Source organism: Ambystoma mexicanum, chromosome 2p (assembly GCF_040938575.1).
Source record: "Ambystoma mexicanum isolate Mex_15411 chromosome 2p, UKY_AmexF1_1, whole genome shotgun sequence".
Taxonomy (NCBI): Eukaryota; Metazoa; Chordata; class Amphibia; order Caudata; family Ambystomatidae; genus Ambystoma; species Ambystoma mexicanum.
Window position 1 is genome coordinate 1,349,440,327 of NC_090923.1, and position 22,023 is coordinate 1,349,462,349.

Below are 22,023 nucleotides of genomic sequence, written 5' to 3' on the forward strand. Positions count from 1 at the left end.
AAAGCGTCACTTTCTTTTCCCATACTTGAGTGCAGGCCTTTAAGGTATCTGTTGTGCTCATTATGGAAGTGCTCAAAATCTTCCTCCTTTGTTTGCGTGGTGTCTGTTTTCCTCCCGATCTTCATAGTCTCTTCTTGACCAACCCCTCTCAACTATTTCTTTCACATAATGCATTTCTTTTTTGTGTAGGCCCCTGGGCATACTGCCCTAGCATACTCTTTTCTTAAGAGTCTTGGGGTGTCCTTTTTTTGGAACTGGTATTGAAAGACGTGATTTCCAGATCTATGGTTGATTTAGAGGAGAATCCTTTGAGACTGGTGTTGGATACCGACGTAGTTCCCTGGTCTGTGGATGATCACTTGGGTCTGCCTCGTGATCGTGCGATGTAGCTGCGGATAGATCGATCAAGGTAAATCCTAATTTTAGGAAATTTCAACTGGAAGATCTCATAATACACGCTCAAACTGTCCAATATACTAGAGAAATTGTAAATTCAAAATGAACCTACTTTAGTAATGACCCATGAAGCCCACTTAATCTTTGCAATATGTAGCAAAATCGGCTCAAGATATTGTTGGAGCCTTAAAAAGGAACCTAAAAGTAGGGTCCACGTTCTGCAAAAGCAGTTGGGAAGACAGAACGCTGAACTGGCCTGAAAGTGCAGTCCCGAGGACTTAATTGGTCCCTGGAAACTCTGGTTTGGGCGTCCCAGCGATCAAGCAATAGCTTGAACCCTGTTTCAACACTTCAGGAGGTCTTCGAGCTGGCTCAATTTCGCACAATGCTACTTTCAGTACTCTCCAAACTGCTTGCTGTACTTGGAGCCATCCGTACTCTGGCCCGAACCACTGTCTAACACCATCGATCGCGACAAACTATTTGCTGGAAGTGATCGACTCAACAGTCACGCATGCAGACACGATGCAACGGGAGTTAGAACAGACTGAATGCCAACTGCACAAACCTACTACAGTAAAAAGTGCCTAGAAGACCAGCTCAATCCTGTTGAGCAACAAGAACTTGTATTTTGAAGAGACCCTGTCCCCCACTCTAAGTCCATTTAAAAAAAAAAATGAACATAGTAATGCAAGCCCCTCCCCCAATAATAGACCTTTCAAAGAGCTATCCGTCTCGTCTAAACATCCCTGCTCACCCACCCATAGTAGCACTTCTCATAAAAGTTCTGTATTCTCTGCATTTCTTTTACATGATTGGGTTAGTCGTGTGTTTGCATTGAATGATTTAAACAAAATCACATTTTTCCTCGACCCATGGATCTAAGTTTGTTTGGGTTACCATCACCCATTCTGATGATAAAGCCTGCCCTCCCAACACTATCAAAAGAGGCAAAGAAAGCATACCTTTGGGCTGTATCAGTTTCACTTTTAGGATTTGGGTCACTGCTGGTTTAGTGATAGTGTGGGGCCGAGTAGGCGGTTTAGGTACTTCTCATCCCTGTACTCCTGCAAAGTAGTTATTTTGTCACACCAAGCCCCCCACAAACTTTATGCTAGTCTAACCCTTCTCACAGGCACTGCCAGCAAACTGTCCTAAGTCCCACAACCAGCAGCAATAATTTCAAGCTGCAAGCTACTATCCAGCAACAAAAAAGGTCCCTTGCCTCAATTCTATACAAGCAGAGAACAGCATTTCTTACTCACCAAGGGTCCATTATCATTAGCCGATGGTGAGTGCAGGTATATAGCATAATGCCCCAATTAGCTGCATTCTTTCTTGTAATGCTTAAAAAAAAACGAAACATCAATTTTCTCACCAAAAGAAAATTCCCTAACCTACCACACACTGAAACCGCACAATTACTGTCATTTTAACCTCCCCAAAGCCAAACTGAAGGCCAAACCCCCTTCACCCCTATATGTTAAGCCTGCGAGTTTCCCCATTCTGCAAGAATGCCCAAAAGACAGCCTCAAAAGGGAAAAATATCTGGTTTTCATTTCTGAAAGCCCCAGAAAGAGGAGGAAGTTCAGTCAGTGTCTAGACAAGGGTGAACAGGATTGGATGGTCGTGTCACGTAAACACCCCATCAAGTCTAAACTACAAAAACGTTGTGTTTACTGTGGATGCTGTAGTTTTACATGTGTTGTGTTACAGTTTTAAATAAGGCTGCTCGAGAAGTCCGGGGTAGAGCATAATCCTTCGCCTCCGTGTTTTAGTCAGACCCTCCAGCTTATAGCGATTTTGCGATCCCGCAAAAACGAAAACTGACGTTTTTGCAACAAAAAAACCCTGCAAAAACGACAAAAAAAAAAAAAAAATCCTCAGCGTCCCAGATTCTCAAAACGTATCAATGCAAGAAATGAAATGTGCAAACATCTCATCACTTGCACCTGAAAAAAAAGCAGCCCAATCCACAAGGAACACTTGAATGGGCACATTTTATTAAATTGTGCCCATTCAGGTGTCCCTTGTGGATTTTATATGCGCGCCCATTCAGATCGCCTTCTTCACCTCTGAGTAAATCAGGGGGCGTTTCTGCCAATTTAAAAGCGCATCCTAAATTTCCACGCAAGATGCACTTTTAAGTGTGCAGAAATTGTAGGCAACCCTACGCGCACAGGAGCTGGAGGGGCCATTGCATGACAGGGGGCCTCATTACAAGTCCGGCGGTAGCCCTGCCGGTAAAAACGCCAGTCTTTTTTTTTGGCAGTCCCTCCGGCCAGATGCTCGAAAAAATAAAATCCCCATTCCCATGGAGTCCCATTGAACTCTAAGGGAACGGGGAGGACGGATGCACCGGCACTGTGTGCAACAGTGCTGGTGCATCCATCAACGTCTGCGAGCGGGTGCCGTTCCACCAGTCAGGTCAGACCTGGCGGACTGAAAGGCAGCCGCTGGCAGAACTCTTAGTTTGCCGGTCCTGAAACAACGGTAGCGGCACGTTTACTGGTACGGTTGTTTCCGGACCAGCAACCTCATAATGACCCCCTGGGTCTTTCTTGACCAGGTCATGCATTTTTTAAGGTATATGAACCGCTGCTGTCACTTGCATTTCTGATCCTCAAACAGGATAGAAATGCGTTTTTTGCGTCGCATTTTACAGTGGACGTGCTTGGAGCTTGCAAAACACTGTCAGGGGAGCGCTTCTATTCAAAATACTACCCATTTTAACAGCCAAAAATCCATCGAATGGTACAATTTGACCTATTTTGACAAGTACCTTCGATCGATTTTTATAAATATCAAACATGTGGAGAGGGGGTGTCACCCGCTCCTTATTTTCAGTATTTCGGCCTTGGGGATTGCAGGGGTGTCCCCGCTTTCCCAAAATTGGAGGTGGGGGACTGAAAACAAAAATAAAAAGGGACCTTGCGGCGTCGGATCCGTCCTGCGTTAGAGGGACTGATCCGACACCGCAGGGTTGGCAGGGAAGAGGCAGCAATCAAGCAGTTAACTAGGGGAGGGGGTGGGTTGGTGGTGAAAGGTAAATTTTAGGTTGTTTGGCTGAAGTGCAAATCTATTCGTGGCAAAATCCGGGATGGTCTGTTTAGTAGAATTATGACTCATAAGTTAATAGGAAAAATATTGATTTAACCCAGACGCCGTTCTCATAATATAAACAAAGTTTGCATGCACATATTACAACTTCTGTTCTATGTAAAGCGTATGTTGCAGTCTTATGGTTCTAGCCATTTTTTTTAAAAAAAAAGCAGAGCCGTGTAGTTTGTAAGAAGCACACACTATATACCTACCGTACATAAAATCTAAGATTGTGTGGCAAAATGTATATGCGGCCCACGTGCACCACAAATCGGGTAAGAAACAAAGTAAAAATAAAAAAATAAAAAAATCACAATGGAAGGAAATCGGTTCTTAAACATCTAGGCTGCTAGTGGGTGCCCATGTTTATCTCCTAGACTCTAGAGCATACTGCAGCAACAACCTGCCTTACATGTAGCTAAGAAGTATTTATGTACAGCATGGATAATCTTGATTTCTTTTTCAAGGACATCGTTTCTCTCAATGTGCCTTACTTATACCGCCGTATAGCAGAACGTTGTTAACCACTCGTGGGAACTTTAGAATTTACAAGCGCTGCCAGGCAAGTGCATATCTCCCGACCTGTTGATTATACATGGAAGAAGAAGGGAGATGTTTTTGAAATGACACATCCGCTGACTAAAATAGGAATACTTTTGTGGCCGCAGGTTCGGGTTTTCTGGTAGAAAGTCAAATGGAGACATTTGGGGTTGTTCAGAGGATAAGCAATAACCATACGAGAGTGATTCCAGCAGCATAGAAGCATTTGTCGCTGAGATGTGCGCGAAATCATAAACGTAAACATGTCAATCCGCGTTAGGGTATAAGTGTAAAACGTAAGTCACACTTTAAATTACCACAAACTCTAAAAGGGGTACAAACATCAGCCAAAACGTAAGGGGCATGGCAGAATACAACTGAGACGAGGAAGAGTGAAGTTAATGTGTTTTTAAGCGATTTTCTACAGTGTTAAGAATGAGGAGATGCCGAGTGGAGCATTTCCCAAGACTCTTACCAAACCCGGCCATGCTTCCGATGTCAACATGCAGCAGAACCATCAACTGGTCCTAGAAGTCACGCCGTACTTCTGTCCCCTCTCCTATCGGTACTCATAATCCCCCATTTACTCTACAATCGTTCACAAGTCCCTCACCTGCAGCACCACTTCCACGTCGTAGGCGTTGCCCTTGCTTTTCTGATGGCCCCGATACTTGGCGCCGCTGTACAACAGAGACACAGTCACCCCAGGTTGTTGCGTATTTATGGGGGGCGGGGGTATGAGAGAGGCCGCGGGCCGAGGTTCCGTGCGCACAGGCATGGCCAGGCCCTGACTGATAGAATGCAGGGCTTCCTCGCCGGTCACCGTGCGCTCTCTCCTGTCCCGTCCGCTGCCTCACAGCGCTTCGGTCCAGGTCTCTGGAACAACGTGCGCCCCGATTGGCTAATCTAGAACTCCAGGGTTGCTTGTGTGTACCCACTTTTCCCATTGGCCACCAGTAGTCCTTTCTGATCCAGGGCTTGTCGGGAAATGTAGTCTTTCTGAGGTCACGGGTGAGACGCAGTTTTACTTCGGCACTTGATTGGCCGTATGTCAATATGACGTTATCTGGTTGAATTCAGGTTACTAGCCACCTTGGAGGGGCATACGTGGTATTAAGGCTCTTAGAGCTTCTAGTTCTACCCAAATACACCAGCCAGAGGTTAAGTGTGGTCAACTTTACTGTATATGCATTTTTAAAATATGTATTGGTTGATGTTGATTGTTACGAATTTCATTCAATAGTTCACACTAAACTATAATAATATTTTCATTGCACGCATACCAGCATGCGGTGCCAATGTATGGTTGCACACTATTACTTAACAGACGAAACTTTAGCCTGATATGTATTATGTTTAGTTTTTAGTTTTCTGATAAACTACGTATTAAAGCCACGCTAAACATGTATCCTGAGATGGATGTCACTGTCGGTAAAGGGATTACGTGTTTTACGGGCATTGCTGGCAGTTGCTCATGCATGTAGCTCACATCAATCGCATCTCCAACAAAGATAACATTATTTGTTTAGAAAGTTATTGAATACGCGTTTATTTTAAACATACTAAAAGCAATTAAAACGATTATCTAATAGAAAAATATACATAATAAATATTTTATATTACTGTTAAATAAGGATACTAAGCGAAATTCACAAATGGATTTCACCTATTATTTGAATATGCCCTGTTATTCAGACTATTTTCCTCATCTACTAACCGGTTACTTTTACAGCGAACACCACACCTCTTTCCAATATGGCAGAAACGTTTACATCTTCACCGCCCCGTCCATTTGTTGTTTAATCCTATTTCAGTACCGCGATATACCCGTGACCTTTGAATGTTTCTTCTATCTCCTTAGAACTCAGGGTTACCAAAATGGCCGCGCCCATTGGTACTGGAATATCTGCTACAATAATCTGAGATCAACTAGAACTGCTCGCGATCAAGGAAAACCCGTTTTGTGTGGTAAGTTTTGTTTTTGAAGAAGGGTCCTCATCGTCTTCGTTTATCGCACGCATCGCCCATGATGTTAGTACAACCTTAGTATTATCAGAGCCAGCCATATCCACCAAGGGAAGGGATCCTCTATTTTCATCCAGTGGGTTGTGCATGTGAGTGTTCTTGTGTCACTCGGCAGAGGTTTTTCTTTTTCCCTGAGCATTTATTGTTCAAATTATTGGTGTCAGGTGCCTTAAACTTGGAACTCACTCAATCTTTATGAACATATTCACTACACGTCTTTTCGCGTTAAAGTACTTACTTTTGAGCCCTACCTTCTTCCGATTACTAACCAGAGGAGGTATTTTATTTAAATGCTTGTTTAGCACTTGTCCTACCCAGAGGGGCTCGATTTGCTTTACCGGTTAAAAGGTGGGAGTTTATTTATTTACTTATTTTAACATTTCTTACAGCGCACAAAACCCAGAGGCATCTAGGCGCTAGTTACAGAAAGTGCATACTAGGTGCAGATATACCAACTGGGAACGCTACTCCTCATGTTACAGGGAGCTACATCAGATAGCATACAAGGGTCATAGTTGGAAAAAAGAATTACAAAAGTGATGACAGCAGAGTAGGGTTATGTGTTGGGAAACAAGTATGTTTTGAGGCTCTTTATGAAAGTGGTGATGGAGGATGCAGTGCGTATGTGAAGAGGTAAGGTGTTCTGTGCCCAGTGGGTAATGTTGGAGACTACTGTGCCTTTAATGGGAGCCGGGGAAACCGGAGCAGGAAGCGGGATGAAGAAATGGGTGGAGCCAAAGGAGCAAAGGGCAGTTGAGATTTGTACTTTGCTAAAGGAGGTAATAAAGGGAAGGAGCTCCCTAAACTGCTGTCACGTCCTTATTCTGTACTCCGGTAAAACAACTGGCAACAAGGTTTGTCCTGCGCACCAGCATCTGCCGCCCCCGGTGATTCCACTGTCTCCCTGGAGCGCTGCCAGGCGATTTGCCTACCTCCAACGGCAGTCCGCCTCATCCAGTGTGCCGGGCTATTCCCGCCTCATCCACACGGCAGTCCGCCGTCATCCTCCACATCAGGTGATCCTGCCTCATCCGCACGGCAGTCTGCCTTCCCGCAGAAGGTGAATAACACAGCGATCCTGCCAAAAGAAAGAGAAGTCCCACTCCGCATCAGCCACGCAGCAGGAGCCACGGAGTGCAGCACACGGGACATCCCTAAACCCACGTGGAAGGGGGCTACCACAGACGAGGACATACAGCGCCCTCGTGCAGGTGGCAGCACCACCAGGAGGAGCCCAGGCAACGGACAACACAAGCCGGGAAAGAAACGAAACCTCAGGTGAGAGCCTGCAACGAAGGAAAAAAAAGGCCCCAATGCCACCTGCTGGTGGCCAAGCATAATACAGCTTTTCCCACAGTCAGGGTTTTCATAAACCCTACTTTCTACAGGCACAAGCCCCAGTAAACAACATGCTCCACACCCAACGACCCAGATACCCACCAGAGAAACTAATAAGGAGAGAGAGGGAGCCACCTCCATACAACACTTGGGTGATCATGAGAGGCTCAAGTTCACCAACAAGGCAGGGAATTCAACCCCCAGTCATGGCCTCAACATCCAAGGCTGCACCGCTGATGAAGCCACTCCCATTCACACTGATCCCACAGAGTGACAAAGTCCCCAGGTGGGTTGAATGGGTCGCGGATTTCAGCTACTTCGTCAAGGCAGCAGGATAGGAGCAGCCACCGACGCTGTGTGAAATGTTTATCAACCTTGTAGGGGGAGAGATAAAAACAATTGTCAAGACAATCCCTCCAAATGAGAGACTCCTACTCATCACAGCGCTCAACCAGAAACTGATCATAGAACCAAACAGAGACTATGAGCGGTACGTCTTCAACCAGTGCGCTCAAAGAACCGACGAAACCATAGACAAATTCATCACATGCCTGCGGCTAAAGAGCACACACTGCCGGTTTAATGAATTCTCAGTTGAAGAGGCGATCAGACTACGAGTGATCGAAGGGTGCCTCTCCCCAACTTTCAGAAAACAACTCCTTAGGAAACCACTATCCATCGACAAAGTCAGTGACCTTGCAAGAATATTGGAAAGAGTTGACACACAAGAGGCATCCATTGAGAATACACCAAGGGACAAAGGTGAGCAAAATGAATCCATTGCAGCAATACACCCCCAGTGGATCACAGAGCGGGGTCTGCACGCAGGACGGCCTAACAACCAAACATTTCAACGGACCCAACGGCAATGCTACAGATGCAGAATTAATTTCCTCCGTTCTGGAACATGCCCAGCACTTACCCAAACACGCTCTAACTGTGGAACGGAAGGACATTTCCAATCCTTGTGTCGAGAAGGGATGCCATTCCCCACCCTGCGAATGAACAAACCACCCTCCTCCCACCCCCACCACAGAGTAGACATGTCAGCAGGGCATTCCAACAATCACAGAAGGTTAGAGAAGGTTATTAGGAACCTTTTGGGGGATACTAACATGTGGACCTCAGCACCCTCAGGTCTTATGTGGTTCAAAAGCTGGTGTTGCATAAATATGAAAATCAAAAACGGAGAGATAGGTCCCTCCAGCATGAGATAGTACAGTGTTATTTCATATTTGATCATGCGTCAAAAGAAGTAAAAATGTCACACAATGATTCATGTGAAACCCAACTCAAATTTGTATTGAGTGGCAATTTGTATTTTAAAAAATGGCCCTTTGTCAAAACACGTGTTTCGGCGAGCGCAGCGCCTTTCTCAAATCAGGGCTAGTCTCCAAACCATAAAAAAGTAAATTAATCAATTCTGATTAGTTTTCAAAAGAATTAATATAACATAAAAATGGTAATTGTAACCATCAACATGCAAGACATTGTGAGTGACCCAAGAACCAAAACGAAAATATCCAAACATTACATACCAACATTGTGAAGTGTCATTATACATTTGTCATTGCATATTAGTTCAGTGTCACCAAATCGTATAATTTAAATGATCCAATTTATAATTCATTATGGCGTTACATTGTTCATTACACCATAGCCATGAACAATGGGAAAAGGGAGGGAAGGTTAGGAAATAAAATGAGAGAAAATGCACAGATACGTGGGGAAGAGAGATGAAGAATGAATGCAAGTATCTCTTAGTAATGGTTATGTAAATTTGCACGCCCCAAAACAAAAAAAAAAATATATATATATATATATATATATGTAAAAATACACATGTGTGAAGGAAAGTTGTAACACTACAAAAAACCCCCAACCACAACATGTAGAAAATAAACCCTGCACACACAACCAAACCGCTTGCTACAAAAAACATATTTTATTGCATTTCAAAAAGACTCATGCAACCAACACTGCCTAATGGCTTAAAAGGGGCAGGCATAATGACCATGCCTCCCTTGCTGACAATCAGGTAAAAAGAACACTCACCCCACCAGGGTGGAAACCGCCACGCGTTCCGCTTGATTATCAAGCTTCCTCAGGCTATTTACTTCCCAATACGTGAAAACACATTACTTTTATAAACAGGAAACGGGTCAGCATCGGTCTTAAGCTCCTCCCATTTGCTTTTAAGTTACCGATCATGTGATCGCAAGAGGCAGTGGTAGTAAACTCACAAATTTGCGGCCATCTTTGAAAGGATTCAAAGTGACTAAATTTCGATTGGCGCTAATCCCATATCAGCTAATGCTATAATGGAAAATGAATGGAAAGCGCGGGAGAAGACACATACCAGATGCTGTACCCTATTTCCTGACAAAACATTAAAAACAATAATGATGTGTTGTTGAGCGCCAGTGCTCTAAAATATCATTAAATGGCATGGTTTCATCTTACATGATGAAAACCACAAACCATTACACTCCATGGTGCGGAGTGTCCTCTACTGAAGCCAGAGAAAAGTACAGCGCATTCCTCTGTTCCCTCAAATTATGTTTCATGACCTTCCTATACACGTAACATTTGCTAAAAAAGAGAAGAACTGCACGCTAGAGGTACACGAGCAGCACAAACTGCGACAATATTCAAAGAGATAATTTGATGGCATAAATCACAAATTCCGATCGACAATTTATAAGATTACCCAAATTGAGATAACAACCTATATTAAGGTCAGGAAGGTTTATTTTTTCTGAAATTTTGAAATCTATAATTAAGGAAATTTGCCCTTTGAGGGAGCACACTTTTCCTGCCCAGCTAATCCATTTTGAGGATGGGACTCAAATTTATACCAATCTAATACTAACTAATTACACAACATTATCTAGAAATAGGTCACTTTATACCTAATTTTCTCAATTATTGCATCTGCAATAGATGGTATATTTTTCATCACTTTTAGAAGACACCAAGACGAATCACTAGTTCTCATTAATCATAGTCTCAAAATATCAGTTGCACGTGAGACACGTCCATAATAATTCACCTTGCCAACCCTGGTGAGCAGAAATGTAAGTGTCAAGATAGAGAACAGAAGGTCTTAACATTATCTCCATTGACAAACTGACAACTCAAAATATGGCTGCCGGAATGGAAACGGAAGTAAGACTACTTCCATTTCCATGACCGCACTCAGTAAACAAATTTACTTGGTATCAGACCGCGTTTGAACGTGGACACGATGGCAAAAATCAAGGACTTTTCAGATAAGCACTTGAAGTAATGGCTCCGTAGACTACAGGGAGAGTTCACTTAATAAATCTGCGTTGCGAGACGCAGAGAGTAAGGGCATCATTTGATGACCAACTATGTCGGAAAACAATGGGAACATGGAAAGGCGCACTTTCATTTATTTTTCTAAAAACAACTGGTATTTTCTCATGCTTGACATAAAGGTCAGATCAGATCTAATCGATCCTAGCAATATGTGACAATGCGCACTTCATATGACAACCAATGGGTTTAAATTTAGATGCAACCAAGGCTGTGCAACTAATATTAGACCAAGCAATGCAAACACTATGCGTTAGTGCAAAATACTTGTGAATATGCTGCAGACAATACAACGAACTTAAACATTAACAAATAATGCTTTACTTACCAGGCAGGGATTTAACCCATGACAATCCTGTTTCTCAAGACTTTTGAATAAAGACATACAATATAGGTAAGAGGTGGTTATCCACCTATGGGAAAGTTGCATCATTATTTATATATATATATATTTTTGGCATGCAAATTTACATGACCATTACTCAGAGATACTTACATTCATTTTTCATCTCTCTCCCCCCCACGTATCTGTGCATTTTCTCTTATTTTATTTCCTAACCATCCCTCCCTTTCCCCATCCTTCATGGCTGTGGTGTAATGAACAATGTAACACCATAATGAGTTATAATATAAATTGGATCATTTAAATGATAAGATTTGGTGATACTGAACTTGCATGCAATGACAAATATATAATGGCACTTCACAATGTTGGTATGTAATGTTTGGATTTTTTCGTTTTGGTTCTTGGGTCACTCACAATGTCTTTGCACGTTGATGGTTACAATTACCATTTTTATGTTTATATTAATTCTTTTGAAAACTAATTTAGAATTGATGAATTTACTTTTTTCTGGTTTGGAGACTAGCCCTGATTTGAGAAGGGTGCTGTGCTCGCCAAAACGCGTGTTATTGTGTTATCACAAAGGGCCATTGCTCCACGCCCCCAACAAACACAGTTCCAAGGTCAACAGTGGTTCGTAAGAGCCATGGATGAGATGGCATTGCAGGACCCGGCGCAAAGTTATGATCAATGGGACTGAAGTACATGGTTTGGGGATGAATATGATGAGCCCCTGCGGAAGTACCAATATCTGGGAGACCATGAAAAACAATCGGGACATTCATATGACTATGCCTATGATCACGAGCAAGCAGATGAATAAGTCATCCTCATTAGAGATGATCAAGAAGCGAAGGAGGCACCGAGGGTTACCGTCAACCTAGGAAAAAGACATTATTGCTTCTTGGTGGACATGGGAGCAACAGTCAACGTAATGGGGGAACAGGAGTTGCTAAAAAGGCCAGAGAAGCCGCCCCTCACAAAGACATCGAGAATATTCCAGTGGGGTGCTGCACTCCATAAGACAAATTTCGACTTGCACTAGCCCACAGTGGTCGTTCAGTCAACCCCTTCATCCACGTAATACGAAACACCCCACAAATGGTCGCTGCCTGCTGAGTTGACACACAGTGAGTGAACTGGGGCTGATAGACTTTCACTACCAGGACTGTGAAGTGATTCAATCCTCTGGATCACCAACGGAAACAATACAATCCATGTCTGACTCTAATGCTGGGGACTGTCCAATCTCGAAGGAAATTATTCAGTCAACGTTTCTGGACTTATGCAAAGGGCTTGGGAGACTTAAGAATGTGCTAATAAAACTGCACATCGATGAGAGAATACGACCTGCCCCCCAGCACCCCAGGAGAGTGGGGTTTCACCTCCAAGGAATGGTATCACAGGAGCTGTACCAGTTACTGAGAAACGGCATAATCGAACCAGCCACTGGGCCAACCCCGTGGGTTTCCCCACTCGTGATCATCCCTAAGGAAGGCAAACGCATACGTCTATGCATCAATATGAGAATAGCCAACCCCACCTTTGAACAGGAGCGTCACCTCAGCCCGTGCATTGAAAACATGATAATGCAGCTAAACAGGGTGACAACATTTTCGAAACTGTTTGGTCCATGGGTACCACCAGCTAGAACTGCACCCAGAGTTGAGGGTAATCGCCACATGCTCAACCCACGGAGGTGTTTTGCATTACCGATGTCTAGATTTTGGCACCTCCTCAGCTGCAGAGATCTTTCAGGAGGCCATCCGGCAAGTCATTCGCCCGATCAAATCTGCACTGGACTACAGCGATGACATCTTGGTTTTTGGGGCCACACAGGAAGAACATGACCCAGCACTACTGCTCACGTGCACAGCATCAAAGAACCCTGGACTCCCACTAAACATAGAGAAATAGAGGTTTAACAAGAAGTGGCTAAGAGTCTTTGGTCACGTCTTCTCAGATGCAGGGATGACACCAGACCTGGACAAAGTCAGTACCATCACCAATCTACAAGCACCATGACGGGTGGCGGACGTATGGTCGTTCCTTGGAATGGAGGGCTACTCTGCTAGATAAATCCTGCACTACGTGAATTGCACAGAGCCCCTACAACGCCTCCTACAGAAAGACATGATATTCCAATGGACTGATCAATGCCAGGGCGCATTTGATAGCGTGAAGCAGGCGCTGGCCGAAGCCAAACGACTTGCTTACTTCGATCCCACCTGGCATACAGAAATAATAGTGGACGCCAGCCCGGTTGGACTTCGTGCCATTCTCGCCCAAACCAGTGGAGAAGACGCACACCCCAGACACATAGTAGCATACGCGAGCAGAGCCATCTCACCCACAGAAACAGCTTATTCGCAGGCTGAAAAGGGGAGCCTAGTGGCAGTCTGTGCATGTGAACGTTTCCACTGGTTGGTCATAGGGAAGAAGTTACCTTAATCAGTGATCATCAGGCCCTTCTCTTGACTTCGGAAATCCTGGGACCAAAATGCCACTGACGATTGAGACCAGAACCCCCTGGACTACATTTCACGACACCCCACAGGAAACCAAGCAACAAGGAAAGAAGACATTTGAATACCTCAACTATGTCACAAAGAATGTTCTACCGCCTGCACTCTCTGTTGAGACAGTGGCGTGCGCATCAGCAGCCGACACGTCCATGTCATTGGCCATAGGACTGACCTCCGGCAACAAATGGAGAAACTTTAGGCAGCAGCTTGCAAGCCACCCAGGTGCAAGCAGACAGGAGTTTGCGAGGCTAGCCATAATTCACACCGAACTTGCCGTCCAGGACAATTGGATACTACTGAGAGGATGCAAGTTAGTAATCCAACCTACACTCGGAGCAGAAGTGATCAAAGCAGCTCACGAAGGACATAGAGGTGCAGACAACACAAAAAAACTGCTGAAGTGCCACACCTGGTTCTCTTTCATGCACACCCTTGTAGAAGAGTGGGTAAGAAACTGCCTGCCCTGCCAATGCACTGCAAGAGAGGAATCGGCCATACTGCTACAACCCACACAAATTCCGGACCGACCATGGGACTGAGTGACCGTTGATTTCTACATCCCGATGCACACAGGAGACTACTTGCTAGCGTTGGTCGACGAACAGTCAGAACCTGGGCACGACAGCATACCCACTGGTGGCAACCACATTCGATGAAGTGCTGAGTGAATGGGGCATACCCCCGCATGATCAAATCCGACAGTGGGCCCCCTTTCAGCAGCCACAACTTCACCACCTTTGCAAAATACATGGGGTTCCAGAATCTGAAGATCACTCCCAGATGGCAACAAGCCAACGGGATGGCAGAACGGTTTATGGCGTCTATTAAAAAGACCATCCAGTGGGCCCATGTTGAAGCAGTGAACCCCTACCAAGCACTCTGGAGGATTCTCGGGGACTACTGGAACACCCCCCCCACGAAGCAACTGGCAGGACACCGGCTGAGCTAATGATGCGCTACCGGGTACAGACCAGGTTGGTGAGAAACTCGACTGGCCCAGCCAAACCGAACAAGGATATAATGACGAGAGACAGTGTGAAAGAAGCGCGCCAAGCAAGACACTGACCTTCGGAGAGCAGCGCCCAAGGAATTTGTAGTCGGCGAGGAGGTGCTAGTAATACAACCAAAGACCAGATAAACAGACACCCGCTACTTACCGAAACCCCTCACTGTAGTGGTCCTCAAAGGGACCATTTTAACAGCCCAAAATGCACAACATGATGTCACCAGGAATGCCTCACAGTTCAAACACTTCATCAAATGAGAAGAGGAGACCACACCAATAGCAGACTTTATCATGACCTACAGAACGCGCCCCTTTTGGACTTCCTAGTCCTTGGCTCAACGGGGCTCACACTCCCTGGTACTCCCAACATGGCTGTCCAGCCTGAAGCACCTTCCTCGCTCTACAAATTGGACGTAACGTGTTGTACTAATAGACCACGCCCCCCGCGGCTCCGCGTGTCTCAATGCTATTGCGAAGTAGCGACCAGACGTGTGCTCCGTAGCTCGCAGTATTGTTTCCCTGATTCTGTCCCTACTAACACCATTCCTAGTCCCTCTCCTTTCTTTCTTACTTCCTGGATTCGTGTGCTGTTTAGTGCACTTTCTTAATTTCCCGGATTCCTGGATCCTTGCATCCCGGAACGTTGAACGCACGCCGGAGTCGGAAGAGACTCGTGCAGCCTAATTCAAGACCCGATCCGTCCGCAAGAAGGCATCGACCAAGAAATCCAGCAAAGATCGGACGCAGGTGAGAAGGGGGGAACTCCTTGACAGATTTCGGAAACGGAATGGCCTGTGCCCCATGACATCCCATGGGTTCCCCCAGCCAGGGAGAGAGAGAGAACGGAAATGAGCAGAGGGAAGGGAGATCTGGCGAAAGCACCCCAGAAGAAGGTTGACGCCCCCAGCGGGTCATCAAGTGGCCCACTCGGTTGGTAGAAGAATGCTAGACCAGAACTCTGAACATATCTCCGGGGGTGGTGAGCCTTTAACGGGAGCCGGGGAAACTGGAGTGGGAGGAGGAAAGGGGCGGAGCCAAAGGAGAAAAGGGCAGTTGAGATTTGTATTTTGCTAAAAGAGGTAATAAAGGGAAGGAGCTCCCTAAACTGGTGTTGCGTCCTTATTCTGTATGCGGGTACAACAGGTAAATGCTTGGTTTTGTGTGTATGTGAGTTTGTAGAGTGCAATGTGTAGAATTGTTGGCTGGTGTTTGTGTGAGTGATGGGGTTTGAGTTCGTCATGATGGTAGGACAGAGTTTTGAGGTGGATGGCTTTGAGCATACATGCCAATCCCCTCGATTTAGGTGTGAGACTTCTGTATTTTTTCTATAAAAAATATAGCTTTTTTACATTTTCCCTCCTAAAACAATTCTACTGCCAGTGCAACCCAATGGGAAAATTCTGTTCCCTGATTTTGGCATGTATGTATGTTTGGGTTCAATGCAGAGTCCTTTTGAAGGACATTCTCTCGGACATGGGAAGCAGACCTGCCCAGTCTCTGGGTTTTTACGCTCTTCTCTGGGTCTCTGGGAAAGAGTGATGAGTCTCTGAGATTTCCTGGCGTCTGAGCAACTTCTCCACACCTCGATGTGACTGCCTACTAACGGAGGGCTAGTGGCAAATGACATATAGGTGTGGGCGGAGAGAAAGCATTGAGCAAAATCCTGCTCATATTGACGTCATTTGGGGTTGTTTTTTTTACAAAAAAAACCAAAAAGAAATGTGGGCATGGTCTTGTCAAAAAGGGGGTGGGGCGTATCATTCCCTGGGTTTCTCTTCAACAAACGTAGGTTGGTCTGATGGAGCTGAGCAAGAGCGGGGGTGATGTGTGACTGTTTGGGGTAGGTGGATAATAAGTCTGGTTCCTGCATTTTGTATATTTATACGAACAATAGGGGTGCCCCTTTGTGCAAGCGTGAGAGAGGGCAAAATATACTTTTTAAAGCAGAACCAAACAAGGTACCCACGCTGAGGACAGTCCTAATTTCTATCAGTTATTTTAATTATATCTCCAAAATAATTCAGAAGGAATGTGCTTAGAAAAAGTCACATAAAGAGAACCAAAGAGAAAGTCTTTAGAGTACAAAAATGTAATAGACTAAACGCATTTTATATTCAAATCACTTTTTACAGAAGTTATATGAAACTATTGAAAAGGAGAAAACAACATTAAACAAAGCATTCACAAAACAGAGTGTATTTATTAAAAGTAGTTTGGCTTGCAGGGGGGGGGCAAGGGTGTTGTTGGGGAGTCCAGTGAGGAAAGCATTCTCATAGTCTAGCAGGGAGTGAACCAGTGCCTGGACTGCGGTATCAAGAGGAACGATATGTCTGATTTTGTGTAAGAGGTGTAGTTGTAGATTGCATGTTTTGGTGACTGCGGCTATGTGGTATGTGAAGGGAAGCTGGGGGTCGATGGCGAAGCCAAGGGATTTTGTAGATGTGGACAGGGACATGTGTGGGTTGTCCGTGGCGAGTTCTTGGATCCAGGGGGTGAGGTCGGGTTTGTGCCGTGGGTGCGGGAGGGGGTAGATGAGGAGGTAGTCTGTTTTGGAAGGGTTGAGTTTGAGGAAGTGCCTGGGCATACAGTTGGTGATGGTGGAGAGACAGGTTTTGAGGGTGTGGAGTTTTGAAGGGGATGACATTTGGAAGTATATTTGTTTATCATCTACATATTGGTGAAAATCCACCTCGGTCCTTTTTTCTTGCCCTCCAGGCAGGGGGCCTTATCCTCTCGCTGTTGAGCTTTGAGGAGCAACATTGGTGGCATTGTGTGTACCCTCCCCTGCACATAAGTGAGCATACCTCTCAACTCGCATGTTTTCGGCAGGTGCTACTCGCCTTGGAATGAATTAATTCACCCCCCAAGCCTCCTACCCGTTCTTTCATTTCAGTGGGCTCTCACCCACCCAAAACAACATTCTCCTTCTTCACCCACCTTGGAGGAGGGGAAAACATCATGCTAGAACCTCTCGTGCTCCCTCCTGTACGAGTGGACTGGGATCACTGTCTGCAGCCTCTGATATTGCTGGCGCTGCAAGGGTTGTCCGTCAATGGACTGGGGAATTGCCCGGTGCTTGGGCACAGGTGCGGGGGGCCCATCCGATTTCTTTCTTTCTTTGTTTGTGCCTGGCTGAGGTGGGGTGGAGTTCTGCCCAGTTTGGGCTGTTCCTGGGTGTTCCATCTCATGTGTATGGGCTGACAGTGTTTGTTACTACCTGGCCCAGGCAAATGCTGCTTTCATCCTTCGGGGTGCCGGCTGGAGGTTGGCTTGCCCAGTATTATGGTTAACCTGATGTGAGGGGGCTGAGCATGAGTCGAACTTTGTCCGGATTTCTGGCTCCTCTGTTATGTGCATCGCCCAAAGAAAAATAGCTATGTAGGGGTATTGGCGGAACGGGAGACCAGACTAATGGTAGACCCCGGCCAGTCCCATCTCTGTGTGCTTCTTTGCCTGCTCGAGCCGGTTGGGGACTTTGTTCCGCTCGCTGTGGGTATTTTTAGGGGGCTCTCCATGCTGGGCAGATCTATCAATTACACATGCTGGTTGATTAGGGGCGTGACACACTTGGCACTCTCAGGTGCTGCGTGGCTATGCTGCTGTGGTCCGCAGACTAGGGAGTACCTCAGGCAGTTGATAACACTAATTATGGTTCAAGTTTCCTTTTCTGGCCGATAGTGTAATGGCCAAAGCCCACAGTGCAGCAGCCCCAACTTCCAGAACAAGTAATATCAACCTCCCTCCCTCCCACACCTTCTCAAGTGTGTATATATAGTATCCATTATTGACATAACTGAAAAATGTGTTGCATAAAAAGTAATGTGTACAAAATGGATCCCTGGAAATTCACTTCCCATTGGTGAAATGGGAAAGCTGGGACTTCATCCCCGTTTTTAATGTGTTTGTTTGTAATTTGACAATAAGCTACACCTCCTACCATCTCATCTTTAGTTTTAGAACAATGTAAAGTGATGACCAAGCTAGAGAATTCATTGGTAGAGCAAAGCCATTGAACCAGTGGGTGTGGGGTTGCTCTCAGAGTCAAACATGAGCTGGCATGGCAAAAAGACCCATACCTGGCTTTCCGCCTTCCCAGCCCACAACACAGCCAGTATCTGCACCCTGTGTACCCACCCCACAACATAAGACCCTCTCCTACCATCCTGCCTCCTCACTAGCATGCTTAACATACATTGGTAACATTAGTTATACAATATAAACCCATGAGTGAGGCTTTCGCTACAGATAGTTAAGGAAAATGGTACAGTGATGAAGTGCTTTGGCTCAGAATCACATAATGTGTGGAAGGAAGAGATTTGGGCCTGGTCTTCCTGGTTCCACAGTTTCTAATTCAGAAAGTAGGTGGATTCCATCTTCAATATTAGAAACAAAAAAATGCTTTCTGCAAAGTTGTTATTCAAGGGCTAAACTAGTAAACTGTTCAATAAACCTGTTTTTCAATGGGATCTGTGTGATCACTGCGAGTCCGAAAATGTTGCAGCAAAAATTCAACTGAAGACGGGCAGTGATCATATGGAGTTAAGAAGACACATGAAAAAGCTTTACAGTTTTAACGTCGGGAATTAAAAACAATAGCGGAACAACAAAAAAGGAAATATTCATTATGCAAGAGCATAATCCACTAGAAAATTTCAAGATTTCCTACAAACGTCTGAATGAAAGGTACAGTTTAAAAACAAAATAAACTTGCTGCATAACGCAACTTCTGTGTGAAACTAACATCACAAAAGGGAGAGAAACTGAAAGCTACATTGTTATGCTCGTGAGAATCCGGCATTGAAGTAAACAGTATTGCATTTCTAGAAAAACAAGTGCTGTGAGAGAACGAACGAACGCACATCTGAAATAAAGCTATTGCGCACATACAGAAGCTGTTCATGATAAAATAATTACGTAAACTTTCTGAAATGATGGAAAAGCTATCTTATCAGATTGTACTTTAACAATATAAATTGTGGCAGATATAAATATACAGATGCAGGAAATGGTGTCTGCCGCCATTATTGACTCATCTGATGGCTTTCATTGAGGGAGCATAACAAATGGTGTGCCTCGCAGCTCACGGTCATGCTGTGTCATTGGGTGAATGACCTTGTATAGAAATGCGCAGAGGAGCACACCAAAGCCGTATCTACTGCCGTTATTGACTCGTCTCATGGCTTTTGTTGAGAACATTAGAAACGGTGTGCCATGTGCAACGGAGCACATCAAGGCCAGCATTACAAAATTTTCGAGCACAGAAAATACGCAGTATTGTGTAAGTCTGAATTTTTTATTCTGCATTTTTAGTATGATACCCTTCAAAGCGCCAAAGTATCTGCAAGGGGGAAGCCTATTAATCGACTGTATCCTGAGGCAAATAAATCCGTGAAACAGACTAAGATTATAATGATGGTATGTTTTTTTTAATTATAATTATAATCTTGGTCTGTACAATTTTATGTACTTTCAAAGCACAAAGTCACATGATGCAGCAACCTGAACAAATGGAAGTAGTAATTGAAGCATATGTTCATAAAGTAAGTATGCATCACTTAAGTCAGGAAAAGAAAGGGGATCATGCCACAGAGATCTCAGCAACAGCCAACAGGCTGACCTACTGTTCCAGATGTGTACCTCTGTCTCATTTACCCTATTTTCCTTACCCCACCTTCCTCTGGCGTCCTTCCCTCGCAAGACCTTCTTAATGCCACCCTGTTTCTTACAATTAACTTTCAGACCTCCATTAACTATCCATTCAATCCTCTCCCCTTGCACCTCTGGCCCTAGCCCACATTGCTCAGTCACTAATTCCTTGCCACTCATGCCCTTTAATTGACCATCATACCAAGCCCATTCCTTGCCCATCACCACCTTCCATTGCCCTGGCTTACAATTAGACAGTAGACCACCTTGATTTTCCAGACACACTCTGCGAGACATGACAACAAGCAGAGGTCAGGGTCTTACTTGTAATTGTGGGGTCACCACTTGGATAATACAGTAATACAGAGCGAGGAACGTCAAGGGGTGTGCTTTAGCACTTTTGAAGCGTCTTCTATGTGCTAGATGGAATTACCAGTAAATATCTAAGACAAAATAACTGGACAGACTCCAGAAAGATGGTAAAATACTGCTTTAATCTCAATGGAAGAAAGCAGGGAGATGTGACTGCTATCAGAATAGGTGCATGCGCATTCATCCTTTATCTTATTTGTACAACGTTTATATACTTTTACAAACTTCATTTATGACGTCCTCCTACGTGGCATTTGTAAAACCTATTGACGTGAGGGCTTGGATTAGGGGAACATGTCTACTTCTAGAATGATAAGGGTTGGTGTCTCATTTGCTGCCCCTTGTCTGTAGGACACGCCCTGAGCTATTTCTACATACGTAATATACGAACGTGCGTGGCAGGCTTTATGATTGGTTGGCAACCCTATCTAACCTTCGACTTTTGGCTTCTTTTAGCAGCACGTGAGTGAAAACAAAACCTAGGCGCTCGAGATGCGTCTTCATTTCTTGTCCTCCAAATTAGTCCACCGTATGTCATCAACCTGATCCTGTCAAGATTGATCTCGGAATCCGAGAGGACACCCAACTCCTCACCTTGTTCCTCCGAACTTGAAGATGTTTCCTTTGTCCGACTTCTTCTCTCCTTCCTTTTCTTCTTTGTAGTCTTCTGTTCTTTAAAAAGATGAGGCCTGCTGCGGGGGAAGCCACTATGTCTGCCTGTCAAATTGGCAGACAAGCAGCCCCCTCCCCGAAACCGACGGGTCAGGGGAAAAGCCTGGAACGGCAGAAAAACCCCTAAGAAGGATGTTGTGTCGAGATGACTGCTCCAAGACCTCAGTAGAATCAGAAGTATGTAGGAGGAGTATTGAAGTCCTTGTTGCTCAATGAGGGATAGGAAGTCCTCCCAAGAACTAAAAGAGGACAAGCCAGCAGAAGAAACCACCAGTGAATGAATGCAAACACAGGATTCTGTCACGTGTATAACGAGAAACTGGGATCCAGAAAGCCACAATGAGAGAGTACCAGGACACAGAACCAGAGAGGATAGAGAACGGAAAGAGCGATGCCAGGAGTGTATGAGGTCCGGAATGAGACCGGATCACGAAGGAATAGGGACAACTGGAATCGGGAGAAATGCTCTGCGAGTTTGGAGCAAGGGAAAGGCACAGAAGAGCAGTGCGTGAAAAGCACAGGAAAATAGGACATAAGACTGCCTATGCACAGCGTCTTACCCAAAGTAGGACGAATGTGTCATGATCCCAGTAAAGGAGCACAGTTCCCTTTTACGCATAACAGGGAAGCAAGGCACTTCACCTCAGTCAGTGGGTAAACAGGGGCTACAAGCCTTGCACAAATGGCATTTGTCTCATTCATAGCATTGCACCCATAGG

At 45.0% G+C, this 22,023-nt stretch overlaps 2 protein-coding genes across 3 annotated transcripts in view; one reads left to right on the plus strand and one right to left on the minus strand.

The window, feature by feature from the left end:
- Positions 1-5,030, minus strand: part of GID4 (GID complex subunit 4 homolog) — a 230,703-nt gene extending 225,673 nt beyond the window's left edge. Inside the window, exon 1 of one of the 2 annotated variants that reach the window (XM_069645708.1) lies at positions 4,652-5,030. In XM_069645708.1, coding sequence (XP_069501809.1) covers positions 4,652-4,816 — 165 coding nt within the window. In that variant the 5' untranslated portion in view covers positions 4,817-5,030. The remainder of the gene's footprint in view (positions 1-4,651) is intronic. The other variant, XM_069645709.1, reaches the window with a different exon arrangement.
- ATPAF2 (ATP synthase mitochondrial F1 complex assembly factor 2) overlaps positions 4,838-22,023 on the plus strand; it is a 380,402-nt gene continuing 363,216 nt past the window's right edge. The window contains exons 1-3 of the mRNA XM_069646388.1: positions 4,838-4,924; positions 5,119-5,198; positions 5,900-6,006. Coding sequence (XP_069502489.1) covers positions 4,838-4,924; positions 5,119-5,198; positions 5,900-6,006 — 274 coding nt within the window. The remainder of the gene's footprint in view (positions 4,925-5,118; positions 5,199-5,899; positions 6,007-22,023) is intronic.